Source organism: Chelonia mydas, chromosome 10, assembly GCF_015237465.2.
Source record: "Chelonia mydas isolate rCheMyd1 chromosome 10, rCheMyd1.pri.v2, whole genome shotgun sequence".
Classification (NCBI taxonomy): Eukaryota; Metazoa; Chordata; order Testudines; family Cheloniidae; genus Chelonia; species Chelonia mydas.
Genome location: NC_051250.2, coordinates 75815773 through 75834297, shown reverse-complemented (window position 1 = coordinate 75834297; position 18525 = coordinate 75815773). Strand labels below are relative to the sequence as shown.

The 18525-nt window shown below is 40.9% G+C and overlaps 3 protein-coding genes across 30 annotated transcripts in view; 2 read left to right on the top strand and 1 right to left on the bottom strand.

Moving 5' to 3' along the window:
* Nucleotides 1–1758, bottom strand: part of ASB7 (ankyrin repeat and SOCS box containing 7) — a 47902-nt gene extending 46144 nt beyond the window's left edge. For 3 of the 8 annotated variants that reach the window (XR_005226944.2, XR_006284133.1, XR_006284134.1), the window contains exon 1: nt 1365–1601. The gene's annotated coding sequence lies outside the window, so the exon portion shown is untranslated. Of the gene's footprint in view, nt 1–1364 lie in introns of all 8 variants that reach the window. The other 5 variants (XM_037909848.2, XM_043523356.1, XM_037909844.2 and 2 more) reach the window with 4 other exon arrangements.
* On the top strand, nt 1615–17367 carry LINS1 (lines homolog 1). 21 transcript variants are annotated; one of them, XM_037909850.2, is made up of 10 exons: nt 1794–1887; nt 2430–2749; nt 6428–6546; nt 7418–7498; nt 7740–8303; nt 8397–8486; nt 10538–10679; nt 10989–11588; nt 14518–14698; nt 16167–17367. In XM_037909850.2, the coding sequence occupies exons 5-10, from the start codon at nt 7881–7883 to the stop codon at nt 17050–17052; spliced, it is 2322 nt and encodes a 773-aa protein (XP_037765778.1). In that variant the 5' UTR covers nt 1794–1887; nt 2430–2749; nt 6428–6546; nt 7418–7498; nt 7740–7880; the 3' UTR covers nt 17053–17367. The 21 variants fall into 21 exon arrangements, with proteins under 21 accessions (XP_043379280.1, XP_043379276.1, XP_037765790.1 ...); XM_043523347.1 differs by lacking the exon at nt 1794–1887 and adding an exon at nt 15436–15475 and having other exon boundaries at nt 2443–2749; nt 14521–14607; XM_043523346.1 differs by lacking the exon at nt 1794–1887 and adding an exon at nt 15436–15475 and having other exon boundaries at nt 2444–2749; nt 14518–14607.
* Nucleotides 17147–18525, top strand: part of CERS3 (ceramide synthase 3) — a 68694-nt gene continuing 67315 nt past the window's right edge. The window contains exon 1 of the mRNA XM_043523355.1: nt 17147–17269. The gene's annotated coding sequence lies outside the window, so the exon portion shown is untranslated. The remainder of the gene's footprint in view (nt 17270–18525) is intronic.

The following is an 18525-nucleotide window of genomic DNA, read 5'->3' as shown; positions in this document are numbered from 1 at the left end:
TCGAGTGCGAGTTCCCCATCTTCCCGGCGGTGGTGGGGCTCGGGCTTCCGGCTTCAGCCTCGGGATGGTGGGCAGCAGGCTCTGTCCACACGACAACAGCTGTCAGCGGGCTCCAGCCATAGGCTTCCACCGTGTCTCTGGGTTTTGGCTGCGCAGAGACAGGCTTCGTCCCCTAGCCACTGGGCTTCGGGCTCACCTCCCCATCCAAGACTTAATTTATCTCCCAGTTGCCAGGGATGAGTAAGTCTGCTGCGGAAAGTGATATTTGTATGTTAATATCACTTTTCACTGCCTCCCAACTAGCTAACAAGTCTGCTGCTGTGAAAAGTGATGTTAACAAAACATACAAATAACACTTTTCAAAGAGGCAGACTTACTAGCTAGAGCATCTAAAAAAAAAAACTCCATAAAACCCACAACCAAAAAAAGGAAAAGAAACAACAACAAAAGACAAAAACATGCAAAGCACCTTATTTGTGTTTCTATTCTATTTAGGTCCAGTAAAGAACAGAGAAAACTGTACATTGTTATTATTATTGAGTCTGTGGGGGAAAAAAACCCCTACATAAATAAATTACTATGATTTGGACATGTATATGTGCATACTTATTTATGTTTCCTAACCTTAATTAAATATTTTAGAAAAATTGTCATAGTGGCCACCACCAAGAGTTGGTGGCCGCACTCTGAGGCCACCAAAATTTTTGTTGTGAGAACCCCGAGAGTGGGGAAGAGGGTGAAAGGTGGGGAGGGGAGCAATGCACGAAACAAGAGTATTTCAGGGCACCTGAAAGGGGACAGTGGGAGCAGGGAAGGGTGAACCCCCTACAGCAGAGTATCCAGAGAAGGATCAAAGGGGAGGGGAGAGGATGGAGCAGATTTACTCTTCTCCAAAACAGTTTGGGAGGATAGTGGGGGCAAGGGCTACAGTGGGAGGAGAGGAGAGTCAGGGGCGTGAGGGCAGGTATGGAATAGGCTAGTCCTCTCCAGAGCAGAGGCTCAGAGGGGGAAGGGGGGATAGCCCTCCCGCCTCAAGAGCGGTCTCAAAGGAGCCACGGGGCAGAGCGGGGGCTAGCCCCCCCAATACCAAAGTGTCCAAGGGATCACGGGGCGGAGGGGGGAGTAGCCGCCCAAGATCAGTACCCAGGGGGATGGGCCAGTGACCCCCCCCCCCAGCAGTCCTATGGGGCTGCAGTCTATTCCCCTCCCCCCGCAGCAGAGTCCCGTGGGAAGGGGCAGGGGGATCAGCCCCGAGCGCGCAGCCTCGGGGCGGGCACGGGGAGGGGGCTCAGCCCCGTACCAGTGGCAGGCACCCCCATGACGGAGGCTCGGGGCAAACAGGGCTTTAGCCCCCCGGCTGTTACCTGTCTCCTCCTGAGGGGGACGGGACGGGACCGGACCGGCGGCCACTCCGCGGCCGCTCCCCCCACTGGCACTGGCTCAGGGGTGGGGGGAGCCGCAGACCCAGCCGGGGGCGTTGTGGGGACACTTTGCACTGACTGAGCCGCCCCCCTCCTCACTCTGGGGTCACTGGGCAGGGGCTGACCCCCGCCGCAGCCAATCAGCTGCCGCAGCCATAGTCCCGTCCCGAGCCGTAAACCACCGCCGCGCCGGGTTGGGTGGCGGGGTTTGGGCGACTCCGCCCATCTCCCCTCCCAATGCCGTAAAGCTTGGTGGGGCTTTGCGACCGCTACCGGCAAGGATTGGTTGCGCTCGAGTTTGTCCTGGGAGAAGTGGGCCCTGCCGCGCCCCGTCTCCAGGGGCGGGTAAAGCGAGGGGGTTGCCTAGCAGCGCTGGGTGGGCGGGGCGAGCGGGCGCGGGGGGACTCGTACGCGCCGCGGCTGGGCCTGGTGGCTGCGGTCACAGAGCGGGACCTTGGGCGGCTCGGTGAGGGAGGGCGGCCGGCCGGCGGAGGAGGGGAGTGGGCGGAGGCGTGTGGACTCGGGCGGGTGGGGGAGGCTGGGTCATGGCGGCGGCGGCGGCGGTGGGGGGAGGAGGAGGAGGAGGAGGCGGAGGCTGGTCCGAGAGAGCAAGGGGCTGAAGAGGGCGACGAGACCAGGTGGGGGTGAGGGAAGCCAGGGGGCGGGGCGGATGGTGAGGGCCGCCGGCCGAGGAGGAGCATTTCGGAGCGTTGGCGGGGCTGATCTGGCACAGCACGTTTGTAATCGAGGGGCGGGGAGGCTGCCCCTGTGCACCCGGCTGCTCTAGGCGCGATGCAGATGAGGCGAGGAAAGAGCTCTCCTTCCTTGGGCTCTTGGATCCCAGTAGTAACAGGTTTATAAAAAAAAAAAAAAAGTCAGGGCAAAAGTATGGGGTCGTTGACATCTGGTGGGAGTGGGGGGGGGGGGGGGGGGGCTCTGCTCTTTCCCATCCCCATGTGGCATTTGTTAGTCTCTAAGGTGCCACAAGTCCTCCTTTTCTTTTTGCAGATACAGACTTTAACACGGCTGCTACTCTGAAACCCGTCATTATGCAAGGCACGGAATTTAGCCGTGTGGAGTAAAATATTAAATTTGTTAGTCTCTTAAAGTGCCACAAGTCCACCCTTTCTTTTTGCGGATACAGACTAACACGGCTGCTACTCTGAAACCATGTGGCATAGTCGATGACTGCACATTTTGGGGTGGGAGTATGAATGCCTCATTCGTCACTGCGTGGTTCTGTTCCCTGCTGTACTCCAGTGATTACTGCTCTGTTCAGCAAGGACATTAGCTTGGGTATTGCTACTACAATGGCCAGCAGTGAAAAAGTTAAGTGTTGACGTTCTAAATGGTTGTAATTAGGAGACAGAAGGTGGGTGAGGTAATGTTGTTTGTTGGACCAACTTCTGTTGGTGAAACAGACAAGCTTCAAAGTTTAGGCAGAGGTGTTTTTCAGGTCTGGGAAACCAGTTTGAAAGCTTGTCTTGTTCACCAACAGAAGTTGGTCCAATAAAAGATATTACCCATATGTTCCATATCTGGGGATCAGCCCATCTACAACAACTCTGCGGACAATCAAGATAACTGATGGTTCACACCTCGCAGTTGTTGGAGACTGCACAGGCAGGCAGGACGAACTGTGATTTACATTGGAAATATTTATTCCCACACAGAGGCTGGAAATTTAACAATGTTTTAAAGGCAAGCCAATACGCTGAAACACAATTCTCCAGCCACTTATAAATTTCAGAGAGCCAGAGTATAGTTCATCTATATTCTGTGGTGTGTGGATCTGCCATCACTCCTTGACAGGAACCAGAGCCTTTCAGTGAAACTTGAGCATGGTCATGCCCCATATTTCATGCATCATAGTTGAATCCTCCATTGTTTTCTGTTTGGGAAGATAGCAGTAAGGAGAAACTTTTTCATGCAATAGTATTTAATATGATCATGCTCCAATGAAGGACAAAACAAAGATAATGATTTAACAGGACTTTCCTTTCATCATGATTGTGAGAAACACAGGCTTCCTTAGCTAATTGTATCCTTTGTGAGTCATGACATGCTAACTGTAATAAAAAAATACATGTCCACTGTAACCAAAAAATATCACTTGTGACTTAAAATGCAGTCTGAGAATGTAGAAGATAATGTAATTTGGAAAAAAAAAAACTGTTTCAACATCTGTGGTTATCAGAGGAGTGATGGATTTCTGTATATAGTACGTTAGCTGAACTACTCCACCCTGAAAACAAATACAGACTTTATAATTCCATTTTAAGGATATTGTGGAGTCATTGACTAGCCATTGACTTATGTGGTTTATAGTGTTCCTCAAAATTTGTTGGCCTCAAATCAACTGTCCTCCATGCTTCATGTCTCTTCTCCCTTACTTTCTATTTAGGTAATCCTTATTTACCAATCCCTGCAATTTTTATTTAGGTCAAACCAAAACAGTCATAGCATTAACATGATGTTTGACAACCATCACGTTATTCACTCTCCATGTATGCTATATCCCTTTTCTCTCAACCTTTTGTCTGTCTTGTCTATTCACATTGCAAGTTCTTTAGGGAAAGGATTGTCTCTTATTCTGAATCCTGCTTTGGATTGGTTTCCAGGCGCTGCTATAGTATTCCTTACATATCCCTGCTATCATACTGCTATCTCTTATTCCCCCTCTTTTAGCTTTGTGTCCTCTGCCATGGTGTCTTACTGTGGCTGAAAAAATATCTCTGTTGTCCTCTGGCATCTCTTTGCTCTTTCAAATGCACTTATTAAAACCCATCTCTTAAAGCAACCATGTCCCATTTTGTAATGACAACCATTCTCTCCCTTTTTCCTGACTTGGTATCCTATGTTGGTTTAATCTGTTTTAGATTGAGGTCTTTGAAGCAAGTGACATGTCTTATCAATTTTTGGTAAAGTGCTGTGTAAATTAATGGTGCTGTATAAATATGGCATATGGTCAGGGAAAGCACAAGCACTATCATGTTGCAAAGGTACAATTTCATCATGTTTGTCCTAGAGGAGTTCTAAATTTATTTCACACTAACAGCCTCACTGTATTGTATAAATTGGTGCACAAGGGATCCATTCATTTAACATCTCGGACAGTAATTCAGTTTGATCCTGAGTAAATTAGTAAATGTGTTGAAATAATTTTATTTCATGTATTGGTTTAGGTAGAGATCAAACTCAGAGTTGTATAAAATATTCACAGGGTGATGTCCAAATTTTTTTTATGAGGTTTCAGATCATAAATTTCTACCTCAAGTAGAATTCAAAGTATATTCTACAAATGAAGGAGAAATTTATAGCCTGAAGTATCAGATTTATTCTTAATATTTAAAGTGCAGGCTTTGTGAACTGATAGCGGTCCCTGCCTCAGCTTGGCAGATTTGGTTGAGGAACATTGTAAGGTTCTAAAATCTGCAGGTCAACTGTCACAAGTGCAGTGGAAAGATATTCTCAAAAAGACATGGATGTCAGTGTAAAAAACATGTGTGCTACCACAATTTTTATAGTTCATTGTGGATAATGTCTTGTCTTCCAATTCCAATTTTAGATTCTGCCTCAGAGGAAATATGGTCTAGTTATGGAAGTCAGGAGACTTCGGTTATATTCCTCAATCTGTCACTAACTTGCTTGGACAGCCTTGGAATGTCACTATCTATCTATACCTTAGTTTTCACATATATAAAATGGGAATATTCCCTATCTTTGGAAACTACTTCGAGATCTTCAGCTAAAAAGTACTATATATATGCTGGGTGCTACAGTCTAACATTTTGTATACTTTTACTCTATTTCTCCTAGTTAAAATAAGCAGAAACTAAAAATATGTAAACTCTATGGTTCTGTTTGCTACTGCTTGCAAGTATAATTGATAGATATGCTGGGAATCATACTATGACAATGTGCTATCTTTTCATGAATAAGAAAGGGACTATAAGTACTTACCAGCTGGAAAAAGAAATGCAGCTAGTTACAATATGACCACTCTGGGACTGCGCTTGTTTAGTTCTGCCAAATTTTAAGGCCCAGTCACAAAAAGGCATGCTGGGGAAAAAGTTCCTATAAGAGGGCAGTTCTGTAGAGAGAGTTAATAGAAACTAGAAAAGTACTAAAGAAGTGCCTCTGGGGTGTGTTATGACTTGTAACTGTCACCTAAAGATAATAGTATGCAAAGAGAAACTGCTATGATCTTAAGTGTGTCTTTTTAGTTATGGAGATCTGTCTGTCAAGGCACTTGTATGGTGATGGAGCTGTGTAAGTACCTAGATAGATGCTCACACTTGAAACTGAAGAGTGATACTATGAATTTAAGTAATTTCTCTCTGTAAGCTGTACTAAATAATTGTGATGCTATTTAAAGTGTAAACTTTGATAACAAAGTCAGTTTTTCTGCATGTGGTTGCAGTATTTATACGGCCTTCCTGGCGAGGACTTTTATGTATATTTAGGGTTGTTCACAGATTCTTAGACCCAGCTTCTTAAGTAGCTTCTTATTTTGAGTGTCTCGGTTGCAGACACTAAGAAGAACCTTATCTTCTGAAGTAGTGAGCACCTGGAGTTTCTATCGACTTTTGTTGGAGGGTGCTCAGCACCTCTAGAAATCAGGCTGATGGTGTCAGGAGCTTGGCACCCAGAATTAGAGACCGTGACTTTTGAAAGTGTAGATGTTAACTAATGCAGTTACACAAGCTTTGTTTTATTCTGTTTGTTAAAGCAAGGGCCACGTTCTGCTTTTCAGTATGTGCGTATTACTCCCATAGAGCTCACATGCAACAGAGTGCAGTATTTGGTCATTAATTTCCATTTTTTAAAGAGTGATCCTTAAGGATTCTTGTGGGTGAAAATCTTTAACCCTACCCACTTCAGACTCACCTTAGGGGGGGCTATGTACAAAAGAATGAGAAGCCAGATGTAAGAAACCAGTGTTTTATATTGTTCTGTAGAAGTAGAATAGTGTTTCCCCAATATTCTCTTTTTTTGTGTTTCAGATCAAAATGTGTCTTCTGATAGCCTGCCTTCCTCTTTGCCTTCATCAGTTCCAGTGAGCACTTGAATCCTGCCCTCACTAATATCTCTGAACTCCAGAAGAATCTACATAATAAGAACAGTTAAGTTAGCTTGTTTTTAATACAACTCTTTGGTAATGCTTTTAATGTTTGGCCATTTAAAAATATTTTGGTGCCAATCCTGCAAAAAATTGCACAGTTATGAGCAAGTACTTTTAATAAACTTAAGTTTGAAGCCTTCATTCTGCAAACACATTTATGCAGGTAGATCTTGATGCTGATGTATAGTTCCACTGACTTCACTGGGACTCTGTACAGGTTCAAGGGTCTGCTCACCTGGATCCATTTACAGAATTGGGGCCTTATTTTCTTTAGTTAAAATCCAATGTGGATACACTGTTTTCCTTTTCTGAGTTTTGCTCGTCCACCAACCAAGCAGTTTAAAACTCGGTACAGTGAATTTGCTTTAAAAGGGAAGTAGATCAGTTGTTGGGACGTCTGTAGCCATAAAAGAATATGCAAATTTGTATATGTTTAGTCAGAACAAGCTATGGTTGAATATCCATGGAATACAAGTTTCGAAAAGAAGGTTGTATACATTTTCTCCAGTGGACAAACATCAAGACATACTGGCTATGTATCTTTACTCAGTTCTTTTATAAAAAAAAAAAAAAAAAAAATACTTATTCATTGCTGGCAAAACCCAGGATGTTGTAGGAAAGAGTGCTGGCAGTGCAGTAGATGGCACTGTTCTCTCAAGTCTGAATCGGTGCCCCAACATGATGATAGAAGGCACTGTTTGTCGCTGGAGCTTTTTCATGTGAGACTTTAAACTGAGGTCTTGATAATTCAGAATGGCATGGTATTTTTGCATGGTCTGGTCACATTGACTCTGTAACTTCACCCTGCCTGCCTAAAATTCCTCTGACGTTTAAATGATCACAGTATTTTTCACTTTCTATCCCATTTCAGAAGTATTGCTATGCACCCAGTCCCGCATGACTCCATCCAAATGGCTTCATTTCAGAGGTTGGCAGGATTCCTGGATTTGTGGTATAACAGAGTTTGTGCTTTGGGATGTTTGGATAAAGAGTTTTATGTGGATGTCAATTATCATCCTTGCTGTTTAAGAAATATTGTGCTAGATTGTTTTGTTTCTTTCAAATGATGTTTATTAACAGTAGTTTCATTTTAGCTATGATGCTCAGTAAATGATCCAAGTTCAGCTGTATCATTCTGCTAATCTATTAAATTTAATAGCAAAAATGATTTAATCTCATTACTTTTTTCCTAGATACCGTAGAAGAAATGCCTCTATAAAGCTACAAATCCATTTCTTTAATTGGACAGAAGTAATTTAAGAAGTGACCCATAATCCCCACAAGTAATAAGTGAAGGCGTAAGACATTCTCCAAAACATAATTTTTCCCCCAAAATGGGAGATCTGTCTCCTCTCCAGGAGCTGCATAGGGATGTGCTGATAGGCACTTCTTTAACAAAGGACAGCCATGATTATGCCTTTTTCCTCAATCCGCATGTTTCACCACAAGATTCATCCACAAGAGTTAATGAGTCACATAATCAAATATGCCTAGAATCTCCTAACTGGGGCACTTGGAGCCATCAGGACTCTGCTGTTTCAGATGCTCTTGCCCTTGTGACAGATGATAAATCTGGTAGCTTTGCAAACACGAACTCTTCAATGTTCTGTTCACGGGAAATGATACTGCTCCAGTTAACCTTGATCAAGATGATGATTGCCAAAGTACAGTCCCAGGAAACTGAATTCAGCATAAGACAGAAGTACCTTGATATAATTACAATTCTTCTGAAAGAGACAAAAATTGATTCAAAATTAGTAAGCTTTTATAAATATGTTCAAAACTTTTCATAACACAAAGTAAAAAGTGAGTGTAACTTACAGATTTTTTTTTTTTAAACATATCTGCAGATTTGTCTATGCAATACTTCTGATAAGCTGTTGTCTCACATGGCTTCAAAAAGTATAGCCTCCCTTGTGTATTTCCAACTAAAGAAAGAGGTGAGTGTGTCAGGTTCCTGGGTGGACTTTGAATTTGTATGTAAGCTATCAAAGTAAACATGAGTACTTGGTGGATAATTTCCTTCCAGTTTTCCTTAGTTATTCCATCTAACTATAGCTGACCTTCTACAATAGTTAAATGACACAGAGCAGTCACTGAAAATTTGACAGTGTAACAGTTAAATTTTCTCTCTATTGCAAAGCCTGCCTAAACAGGTGCAGTGCCTGTTGGTGGGGGGAGATGCCAGAATCCTTCCATGCCCCTCAGACTATAGAGTAGTAACAGAACTTCTCCCTTCCTGCGTCTGCAGCCTCAAATCTATAATGCCTGTGTCTACTGTGCCCCATCCTTCCTAAAGGGATTTTAGACAATGGATCTGTGTAGTTGCTAGCATGACTGCTTTGCAGCATGCCATGGGCATGTACCTCAGTGGCCTCCTGCTTCAAAATCTTGCTCTTTCTCAATGCTGGGCACACTGTCTTTTTTTCAGAAACTGTGTGTAAAAGTAGCATGAGGTAGTGTTGTGGGAGCGGGCCACACTGAGGGGGTATATTTGAGGAGGTGTTGGGTGAGGAGTGATTTGGTGGAGGAAAGGGAAGATGCTTTAAGTGTGGTAGGAGGGGCATGAAAGGGTATGTTTACACTGCAACTGGGAGAGGGCTAGCAGGGCTTGAGCTAGTGTGTTAAAAATAGCAATGGTGGATATTCCACCTCTGGTGGAAACATGGGCTCTCAAGCCCACTTAGCCCCCTGGGGTTGAGAACCTGAGCTTCTGCCTGAGCTGGAACATCCACAATTCCTGTTTTTAGAGCACTAGTTGGAGTACTGCTAGCACAAGTCTGTCTACCCAGGTTGGAAGACTGGCTCCCATTTCCAGTATAGACCTACCCAAAGAGAGCATGGAGTGGACAAAGGGAGCAGTTAGTGGCTCTGGCAGGGATCAGGAGAATGTGTCGGAAGAAGTGAGGTCAGAAACGTAGGCAGGAGCAACGTTCTGAAAGTGAGCGTGAATATTTCTTTTAACGTAAATACATCAAGCTTGTGGTTTTTGTTTTAAAATGCTTTTAATAATTTTATTTTGTGTCACAAAGATATTCCCTTTAGGCAGCTTGCATTGTACAATATTAATTGTGCACGTTGCTGAACTTTATAAATCTCACTGTATTTACATTTATTTGAAATCTAAATCCTTCAGCAAATAAAAATAGGCACCAACCTGTTCATAACTAATAGAATACTTTTCCATTTTGTGTTGTCTGAATGTCCCAGTTACCAAACCTTACTGTTTACTTATTGAGACAAGGTGAGTGAGGTAATATCTTTTTATTGGACTAACTTCTGTTGGTGAGAGAGACAAACAGAAATTGGTCCAATAAAAGATATTCCCTCACCCACCTTGTTTCTCTAATATCCTGGGACTGACACAAGTACAATTACCCTGTTTACTTAGTGGGCACATACTGTAGGCCCTATTGCAATTTCTTTGGATGGTATTATCTTTTAGAAACCAATTTGTTTTTAATACTTCCTGCATAGGGGTCTTAAAACGATGAAGCCCATTAATTCAGTTTCTGTCTAATGTGTTACTACTTAATTCACTAGTAAGAAAATAACGTGCACATGTACAAAATAGAGTTTGAATGGCTGTATTTTCTTGCAAACCATTACCTGCCTCTAGAAACAAGAAATGTGGGAGTTATGGGTTCAATTCTTGCCTCTGCCATAGTCCTTTTTGTGGGACTTTGGATCAATCACATAACTTCACCAGGCTTTGGTTTTCCTATATGTAAAATGAGGATTTTTGCTTACCAAAAGGCTATTGTGCAGTTTCATGTTTGTAAAGGAGTGAAAGGTGCTTTCAAAGTGCCAAGCCATTTGACTATATTCTGTCTGTATCTTTGTCCATCCCCACACATACTCCTTTTAAATGTAACATTTAAATTGTTGTATCAGTGTGTAAACTTACTATGCACAAAAGTCACAACAACAAAAAAGTAATATCACATCACATTTTGTGCATGCAGAATGATTTTTTAATTTATTTTTTTAGAATACGTTTAATGTCACCTGGCTCACTTTTTGTTTGAAGACTCTGTCAGAATTCCCTAAGAGTGATCAAGTAGCAGAATGTCTATGGATTCTTAGAGCTATTATTAGAGACATTTTGAAAGATAAAGATTTGCACAAAGCAGGTACTGTAAGATTTTTTTTATATTAATATACAGTGTCCACTAGGGGGAGGAAGGCTACTTATTTCAGAGCAATCAGCCTGTTTAAAATACTAATGGCAATGAGTTATTTACTTTGTCATAATGAAAAAAAATATTAAAAATGAAAATACGGTGCCCCCCAGTACACATTGAATTTGAGAGATTATCATGATCTCCTCCTTGCTGATGCTATTTCAGTGGTGGAAAAGTTGTTTTAAATTATCTGGTTAATTGAATTGTAGTTTAGGAACTCCACTTAAACTCTGCTTAACATTACTTTATTTATTATAGATATACTGAAGAATGTTTTCACTCCTCTTGATACTGTACTTGAAGGATTTTACAATTCCATTTTGTCTCATCATTGTAACGGCTGCCAAGGTACTTCATTATATTCTAAAGCTGCAAACAACTTGATCGAATTCATAGATTTTCTTGACGTTCTCGTCACCTCAAGAATCCAACTAGAGTCACATTTCAAATGCCAAAGAATTTTATTTTTGAATACTTCTTACATCTTGGACCTCACTTATTCATCAGTTCATTATTTAATCAAGAAGAAGTCCATTATGCTCCTTAAAAAATGCATCCTTTATAAAGCTGGTGAAGATTTCGTAAGTGGATCATTACCCACTTTATCCTTACAGGATCCTTATTTGAATAAGGATATGTTAGCACTGGCTAATGTTGTCTTGCAAGCTGTGAATTTGGGGTGGCTGAATCAAATACCTGTTTCTGAAAAAGCCAGCTATTTTGGAGGCAGTGAAGCTCAACCTGAGGATGGCATCCACAGTGGTCCTGACCAAGTAATCCTCAGAGCCTTGAGTTTGGTTTTACTTAAAGCTTTAGAGATCAAGGTCCAGAACTCTACTAAAGCAGCTGAAATAAAAGGTAATGTTCTATTTAAATTCATTAAGTAGCATGCATTCTAAAGCTTATAGTTGATTTAGGCAGTTTAAGATTGTTGGCTGAGCTTGCAAAGTCTTACACACAACTGAACAGCATTTCTCTGTATATGTTTAACTACTTCTGAATGCCACATCCTATCAATTCCAGATTTTTCAGGGAATTTCTAGGAATCAGTGGCCAGGTTGACTCTGGGGACAACCTGAATGAACACTGATAGAAGGAACGCATGGAGCTACTGTCATCTATTGATGACCTCTGTTAACACTTTGCAGCATATGAGTAGTACCTCTACTCATCCTCCCAGTAGAGTGTAATATGTTGACAAATATGTTGACCCTGAGTGACAAAAGAGAAATAATTGCTCTTCCTGCTGGGATCCCTGGGATGAATTGTGAGCCATGGGGGCAACAAGAGGGAGAGAAGAGAATCCCTTTCTTCCTTCCTAACATCCAGCCTCCTCAGTGCCTGCTCCAGGTAGGGGGGAGAGGAACTAGCTATCCACCCCTTCCCTTTCTACTGGGGGGGAGAAAAATACTTTGGGAGGGAGAAAGGAGAGAGACATAGCCGCTGGCATGATGCAGAGAATGGGGCTCCATGTATGGTGGGAGCAGGGCATGACTGGGGAACAGAAACCCTGGCCTGGTGGGGAGAATGGGGGACTCGGGGAAGGGAGCACACACAGCCTTTGCCATTGGGGGAGTAGGAAGGGGTGACACACAGAGCCTCTGCTGTTTGCGAGGGGTGGGGGTGGGGAGTGGGAATGGGAGTGCACACAGAGCCACTGGCATAGTGAAGAAAGTGAGGGACCCTGGTATGAGAGGAGAAGGGAATCGGGTGCACACAGAACCACTGCAGAAGGAATATTCAGGCGGGAGTTACAAGGAGTCCCTGAAAAAGAGGGGCATGGAATGGTGCCACCCAGGAAGATTGTGAGGGGAATTAAGGGATCCACTGAACCCCTGAGATGTACAATGAGCTTGGCCTACAGAAGGTATGAAGGGTGCAACCAGCTAGATTAAAACACTTAATGTTAAAGTAATGACTTCACTTAATTTTAAGCAAACTGAATGTCAGGAATACAATTTAGGCACAGGTGTTGGGTGATCATATTTTTGGTTTTGGGGGGGGGGGGGGGTTGCTATATTATAGTCTTAAAATTGCTTAATTTTAACTAAATTTAAATTAACCCTTGGTAGTAGTTACAGATGTCCTAGTTCTATTGGGGGGGCGGGGGGGGGGGAATAGAATGATCCCTGATTTCAGTCTGAAAAGTACCTGAGCATGTATGATGATCGAATGCTCATATTCTTTTGCTGAGAAGCAAGGCAAGCCTTTAAAAATCTAATTTTAGGGTGAGCTACGTTGTACTTTTTTACAACAAAGGTTGTTGTAAGAAACCTTGCTACAGAATTAGCTTCCATTCAGACAAATGGCAAGGCTATACCATTCAATCCATAGAGCTTTTCCAATACGATCTCAGAAATGCCTTCTGATAATCTAAGTTGCCATTGTTTTTTTTAAAATGCTGAGCACTTGTTGTTTGGAAAATCAGGGCCCCAAATTTGGATTTGAGAAATCTTTTTTTACTATGCAGTGGAATATTGAAGAGGTAAATCTCTCATCTGAGGAAGGGTGTATATATGGTACAGACAGGGTTGTTTTTCAAGAGTTGGCCACAGCAATAAAATGGCATGGTAGTCTTGGGAGAATCTGTTTCCTCTTGTATCCTCAGGGTGTATGTGGCAATGCAGGTGCTGCTGACATGCAGTGTAGAGATAGTATGTAAAATTAGGGGGTGTTGCAATCCAGAATGAAGACTCGAAGGAAAATTTTATAAACTGAATGAATAATATAATTTTCTGGTAGGGTTTGGTTTGTATCTCTCAGCATTTTTGTTCAATCACAGCAGTCTACCAAGATGCGTATGAGAACCCATCTCATCTTTGAAGGTTTTATGGTCAGAGTAGATTTTGCTATGGTTGTATTACCAGTTTAATACCTTTTATATTTCCTGCAGAAGTTTAGGCCCTGATTCTGCGATTCGTTGTTGCTGAAAAACTGGACCATAGGGATCTTAGTCTTAACACTGCACCAGATTATTCCTTTGCATGGGAGGGACCAAGTGGGATAAATCACAGCAAGGTGGCTTTATCAGATCATTCTATCTCATCCCTCTCTCTACAGTTGCATTTGCTGGAGGCCCAGGGCCAATGGAGACATGCAGTCAGAGAGCCAAATGAGTCAGAGACCCCAGGGCAAGTGTGGGAACATAGAGTTTCTATGTAAACGGCCTTGGATTTTTTTTTTTTTTACAGCTCTCCTGAGACCAGCAGGTTTTGGAGAAGTAATCTCCTTGTTTATTGTGCAGTAAACCTGGGAGAGAGAGCTGACCCCATCCCACCCCACAACCACAAAGGTTCTTCCCCCCACCCCCCCACCTCTTATATGTGGTCTTTCTGTGGGAGGGAGTGACAAGAGCCTGAGAATCCCATTCTTCAAATAATATACTTACATATGTCTTTAAATTGCATCAATGCTAACTCTTCTGGAAGCTGTCCTCCACTTGAGCAGTGAAATCTGTGTTTTGCATTAGAGTTATAAAAATTAATATTGTAAGAATTTTTACATATACAATGTTTGTGCAAAAAGTAACTATTTTATGTTGCATTTGGGGTGAAATGATTTTGCTGATGGCTCTTTGCAAACCACTTCCAATTGCTTTGATTTTTGACTCCATAAATAGTATCATTCTGCAAGGCATTTGTCAATGCAGTGCTAATTCAGTTGAGCTAAGGGATTTGTGCTTGGACAACTGGATTCCTATCCACTGTTAATTTAAGGAAGTGTGTGTTTCGCTTTTTAATATGAAAAAATGAAAGCAAAATTTCACAGTTATGCTCTCTATTTTTAGCAGACTTGCAGAGTTTCATGTCCCAGTTATTGATATTCTTGAAGAAACATCTGAAGTCTTCTCAGCATTTTCATCCAAATGTACATCCTTGTGAGTGGCTTTCCATGGTCTTTATAGAACAAGATGATGACATGCTGGAAGCTGCTAAATCATTGCTAACAGTTTATTTAAAGTTTGATAGGTTAGTGTATATATATATTGATTTCTTTGTTAGACCTATGAAGACAAATTAAACTTTTATTTGGTGAGCTCATACAATTCATAATAGCAGTATTTTTATATTACTAGTACATAAAGAAATAACACAAGAAAATATGTTTTTAACAATCTTTAATGGATTTATTGAACTACTTTGCAGGACCTGAAAAACAAAGAGGAGTCCAGTGGCACCTTTAAGACTAACAGATTTATTAAGGTGCCACCAGAATCCTTGTTGTTTTTGTGGATACAGACTAACACGGCTACCCCTCTGATAATTGACTTCAACAGTAGTTGGAAATCATTGGGAGTCTTACATTGATGTTAATTGGTTTTGGATCAGACTGTAAGTGGTGTTTTATGGTGGTTTTTCTATTATGAGCTCAGTCCTACCCTCTAATTCACAGTAGCTGACTTCACAGATTTTGAGTGATGGTCAGATGCTGACTAAAAGACAAGATTGAGTGTTTTTTGTGAACGCTCAACTTTTTTGGAGAAGGGTTTCATGTTATGATTAAACTTTAAGAATGAGTGGAAGTTGAATCTGAGGACTGCTGAAGTGAACTGTTATCATGCTTTACAGTAATGGCTTCGTAGGCAGGATCCACATAACTTGCTGAAAAGTGGCAATATTGATATCTAAAATGTCTTGAGTTCTTGTGCATGATAAATTTATCATGCAAACGCTTTTGTTTCATTTTCATTCAATTTCCTGTACAGGGGAGATGCAGCCTAAATATATGAAAAGAAACTTGGCTAGGTGAATCACTTTGTAATTTCAAACTTGTTTGCATTATTGCTAGTCGTGTCTATCGTTAAATGTTAAGGCACCCAGGACTGAAAATGCTGGTCTTAAAGTTAAACACCTAAATATAGATTTAGGAGCCTAAATGACTTTTTTCAAGGTGCATAGCATCTTGTAAATGAAGTAACCTTTATTAATTTTTTGTATATTTACAAAAATGTGAAAAGGATATCTACTCACATACTCAAGGCACCTTTTGACATAAACTGTACTACTCCATTTAATATTTATAAGTTAAGATAACTGACCACCAGTGTTTCAGGTATCTTAAATTTGATGACTTCCAGGACATTAAGGATATTCATACTCAGGAGGGTAGCAAATTCTATAGCTGTTGAGCCCTCACAGGGAATGCTGTGCTAGCAGTCCCCTCTTGTTTTTATACCAACAGGGGCTCCAGCTCAAACACTGCCGCTGATCTCAATTGAATTTTGCTGAGTTCAATATATAGATTAGAAAGCCTTGCCTTTAATATTAAGCTATAGTAGGATCTGGTGTGTATACTGCTGATCTCTCATACGTTGCTTCTACCTCTGTAGTTAAAATTACTAAAAATGTTAAGCAAGAATGTTTATGGAAAATTATTCAGTATTTAAATAGCTGTTCTATTGCATTCCATTTAATCTGTGTTTGACTAACTTTTCAGATTATGGCATGATGATGCTGGTAACTTGTGCATTGAAGCGGAAGAAGACGAAACCTGGATCTACCTGACACATGAGAGCGGCTGTAATCCTCACTGTATCTTTTTATTTTTCCTAAAAAGCATTGCGTTTGATTCCACAGTTCTTCTTGACTTTTTGATTTCATCAGAAACCTGCTTCCTTGAGTATTTTGTAAGATACTTAAAACTTCTTAGAGAAGACTGGCATCATTTTGTCAACATATCTAACTGCTTTGATATTGCGTCTAAAAGAGGTGTGTGTGTTTCTTTTGTCACCTCATCCCATCAAGAAAAAAAAACCTGCCTGACAGATGAGAGTTTGGAAAATGCTTGTAGTGATCCAGTACAACACACTCTGGTATCTTTGGCTTCTTCCCAGAAGCCTTCTGTGCCAATGGAACAGCAAGGTGATGACCAAGTTGTAAAACCCAACAAGCCTAACTCATTGATAAGGACTGATAACACATCTGCGTTGGATTGCCTTCAAAGCCTTGTTAATTATGACAGTTCAGAAGATTCTGAATTGGAGTCAGTTGGAAAGGAGTGTTTGGCAAACATGAAGCAGATGCCTTCAAATAATCAAGGCAGTACAAAGATAAGGGAAACTGTTTGTATGGATGCAGATGACAAACCCCATACACTTGAACCTAAAGTGTTACCCCTGAAACAAAAAAGTTCTAATCCCTCGTCACTCATGGTATGTAATATGTCCCCAAATATCCCTGTGCCTGTAGAAAGAATGCTTCTCAAATCAATGACATGTTTGGAAGAACTGCAAAAAGCAATTTCTAGGTTACAGAGAAGAAACCTTTTCCCATACAACCCAGCTGCATTGTTGAAACTGTTGAGACAATCAATAAAAGCATGAATCCACTATAAGGCAATGAAGTGCTATTGTTGACATTTTGAAGTGATTTCACACTAGTATGTGATGGAATGTTTCCATAAGACGAGTGTACATGCTCAAAGATACATTCCTTTTGGACCAAGCAGGCTAAACTGGCTGCCAACTGACACTTTGAAAAGACAAATCTGCAGCAGCATTTAAGAATTCAACCTGTTTCATGGTCCCAAACTTATTCATGGTACGTATGACAGAGTGAGGGTGAGTTACTGGGTATTAGCAAATTTAACAATAAATTGATTATTCACATAAAGACATAATAAAGTACTTTCACCTGAAGTGTAAGGTGTGATTCTTCCTAATGCCATTCTAGCATTTTAAGACCTAACTAGATTGTTAGTGCATTACTGACACTGATGCAATGATAATTCCAGGCTCAAATACTTAGAAGCACAGCTATGTGAGTTCTTTGGGGCAAGGTTCGTCTGTTCTCTGTTTGTAATACCACAGTGCCTAGGAGCCTCAGTCATGGACCAGGACCCCATTGTTCAAGGTGTTGTACAAACAAAAAATTATATCCCATTCCTCCACTTCTATGATTTTAATGCTAATTTATATTATTGTTTCACTTTTTGGCCTTTACTATAGGTTTGATCAGCTAGTAGCGTAGCACTTTTTTTTATCGGTCCAAATTGGAATTGATAATGTCACTGAAAATAGAGTTTAAAATTAAGGCCTAAAACAACATAATGTTCAACTTTTTTTTTGAAAAAAAAGGAATGCACAAGTATATAAATTCCCTATTTAAATGAAAACTTTTGTTAATGCAACATTACATTTAAAATCAAACTTGTGCAATGCAGAAGTAAAATTCCAACATCAGTGCTTATGCAGGTGCATAAACACCCTATATATTATGATATAAAATTTATAGCCCACTAGTATATTAAAATACACATAACTAGAAAAAATGGATAATTGGCTTGCATTGCAAATGTGCACTGTAAACATTATTATTAGAACATATTTTCTGCATTTACGCACTACCTGTGATTAACTGACTAATCTCACTGTTGTTAATGGCTGTGTTAATGCATTTAAATTGCTTAATGTTATAATTTTCAATACTGCCAATTGGGCAATATCTTTCACATATTAATGAAGTAAGAAGGGTGGATAGATGAATTTCCTGTTTGGCAGGTGCCAATTTTCTAGCAGGTTACTCTACCTAGCTACAATGACTAGCTTCACAACTGAAAAAGAGTTGTTTTTTTTTTTATTATTATTTTTTTTTTTTTAAATGGAAGCTTAGAATTTTCAGGATATTGTAGAATGCAGAAAAATTAGAGAGGCCCTACATTTAGGTTTCAGAGTGGTAGCCGTGTTAGTCTGTATCAGCAAAAAAAAATCAAGGAGTACTTGTGGCACCTTAGAGACTAACAAATTTATTTAGGGATTTTTTTTTTAAAAGATTGTGTTACTTGTATATTAAAAAAA